The 2,279-nt window shown below is 46.8% G+C and overlaps 1 protein-coding gene across 1 annotated transcript in view; it reads right to left on the bottom strand.

Moving 5' to 3' along the window:
• The window catches only part of Anxa4 (annexin A4), a 23,990-nt gene extending 22,737 nt beyond the window's left edge, over window positions 1-1,253 (bottom strand). The window contains exon 1 of the mRNA XM_029478220.1: window positions 1,099-1,253. Coding sequence (XP_029334080.1) covers window positions 1,099-1,101 — 3 coding nt within the window. The 5' untranslated portion in view covers window positions 1,102-1,253. The remainder of the gene's footprint in view (window positions 1-1,098) is intronic.
• Between the last annotated feature and the right edge of the window lie 1,026 nt (window positions 1,254-2,279).

A 2,279-nucleotide genomic window follows, 5' to 3' on the forward strand; every position in this document is an offset into this window, starting at 1 on the left:
GTTCTACGGAACTGTGAGTGAAATAAACCCTTCCTCCCCAAGTTGATTTAGTCATGGTGTGGTATCACAGCAATAGTAACCCTGACTAAGACAAATCACATTGAAAGGAACCAGTGAACAGAAGAAGTAGGCCAGGCTACAACTGAGGAAACATTATTGCCATTACAGTAACAGGGAAGATGGGGAGATGAGAAGGGTCAGCGTATAAGGCGACAAGTAGTGCTGGACACTNAAGAGCAGGCAGGTGCAGCCACACAGGTGTCCTGACGAGCAGTGCTCAGAGGCAGAGGTCAGGGTTCACATTCAGACTCAGAACCTCTGAGCNGGGAGAGCAGATGGACCAGTCTAAGGCAACCCAGAGGAGCATCTACCTTAGGGCTGAACTTCCCAGAACTCTCAAAGAGATCCAAGCCTGAGTCAAAGAGATCACTAAGATCACAAAGTTCAAGGAAACCCAACCACAGCTGTAAATGAGGCAGATGGCAAGTGGGGACCCCTTAGGGCTGGCTCAAGATGGCTCAGTGAGTTCTAGGGTTCTTGCCATCTAAGCATGATGACCAGGGTTTGATCTCTGGGACTCATGTGAAGACAAAAGAGAACTAATTCCACAACATTGTCATCTAACCTCCACACAAATGGCATGTGTTCCCTGCCACAAAATAAAAAGAAAACATCCATCGGTGAGCGGAAGATGTGAGGGCTGTCCCAAGGAGTTTGCCTAAATGTTCTATAATGGAAAGTTATGCTTTGCAGAGAGAAAACCATTACTTAAAAAAAAAAAAAAAGGAAAAGCCAGGCTAGGTGGTGCAAGCCTTTAATCCTAGAACTTGGGAGGCAGATGCAGGCAGAGCTCTGTGAGTTTGAAATGAACATAGTTTATCTACATAGTGAGTTCCAGGACAGACAGGGCTATGTAGAGATCCTGTCAGAGAAAGTGGAGTACAGAGAAAGAGACAGAGACAGACAGACAGATATATACAAAGGCTGCCTTATCATGTCCTCCTGCCCACTAGTGAGCAAACAGAATTTTGTTTAAGCCACCTAAGTACACATCCTGTGCCTGCCTGTGGCTGGCACCAGGTGGGGCGAGGCACTCACCATGCTGTAGCTCACGTTCAGAGTTCAGTCACACCTGCAGAAGCTCCTGTGGGGGAAAAAAAGCAGAAGAGAAATTACTGTGACCGGGGATGGGGTACTCATCNTTAGTCAGAGTGCCGTGTGTGCCATGGGCCAAGAGGAAGCACACATGATTTCATCAAAAGGTCACCTGTGGAGGAGCCAGAGCTCCAGGACCAGGCTAATCATTAAAGAAAGGATCTGAGCGGTTGAGTTTATTATGCCAACTGTGTGCTTCCTGGTTGCGTCTCTGTTTGGAGACACACANTTAGTCAGAGTGCCGTGTGTGCCATGGGCCAAGAGGAAGCACACATGATTTCATCAAAAGGTCACCTGTGGAGGAGCCAGAGCTCCAGGACCAGGCTAATCATTAAAGAAAGGATCTGAGCGGTTGAGTTTATTATGCCAACTGTGTGCTTCCTGGTTGCGTCTCTGTTTGGAGACACACANTACAGCTGTTCTGTTGCCTTGTTGGGGTGAAGTGTTCCTGACTCTCAGGACACAGAGGTTCTGAGTTAAACACTACTGCAGGTNANAACAGGGCATAAGAGATGAGCCATCCGAATCAGAAAACTAGGGTACTTAAGGTGGCCCCAGATTCGTGCACATGTGCCANCGTGTGTATGGATGTATGCATTGATGTGTGCATACACCTGTGTGTGTATCCATACCGGTGTGCATTGTGTACCTGCATCTGTGTACATGNGTGTGTCTGCATGTAGGTCTGCATACATATGTGCAGCTATCTGTCTGTGTGTGTCTTGACAGCCCACCCAGCATTGGACAGTATTCATTCCTCAGATGCTCTTTTGTCCCTGCAACATGACAGGAGTGGAGGAACTTCCTATTATTGATCCCTCACAAATTCACACATGTCCTCAGTTTCCATTGCCTCCTTCATCAGAAAAGCTTGAGTGCAAATATCTGATCTGGACCTGGCATCTCAACATTCAGAGTCATCCTAGAACCAGGGGTTAGAGTATTTTGGAACTTGTTACAAATGCAGAATCAGCTGGGTGCAACATGCTTGTAATCTCAGAACTCAGGAGGCTGAGGCAGGAGAATTGTGAGNTCAAGGCCAGCCTGGGTTGCCTAGGATCCAATCATTAAAAAAAAAAAAAATTCAAGTAACAACTTCTCTCAACAAAACTAAACATTATCCC

The sequence above is a fragment of the Mus caroli genome, chromosome 6 (assembly GCF_900094665.2).
Source record: "Mus caroli chromosome 6, CAROLI_EIJ_v1.1, whole genome shotgun sequence".
Classification (NCBI taxonomy): Eukaryota; Metazoa; Chordata; class Mammalia; order Rodentia; family Muridae; genus Mus; species Mus caroli.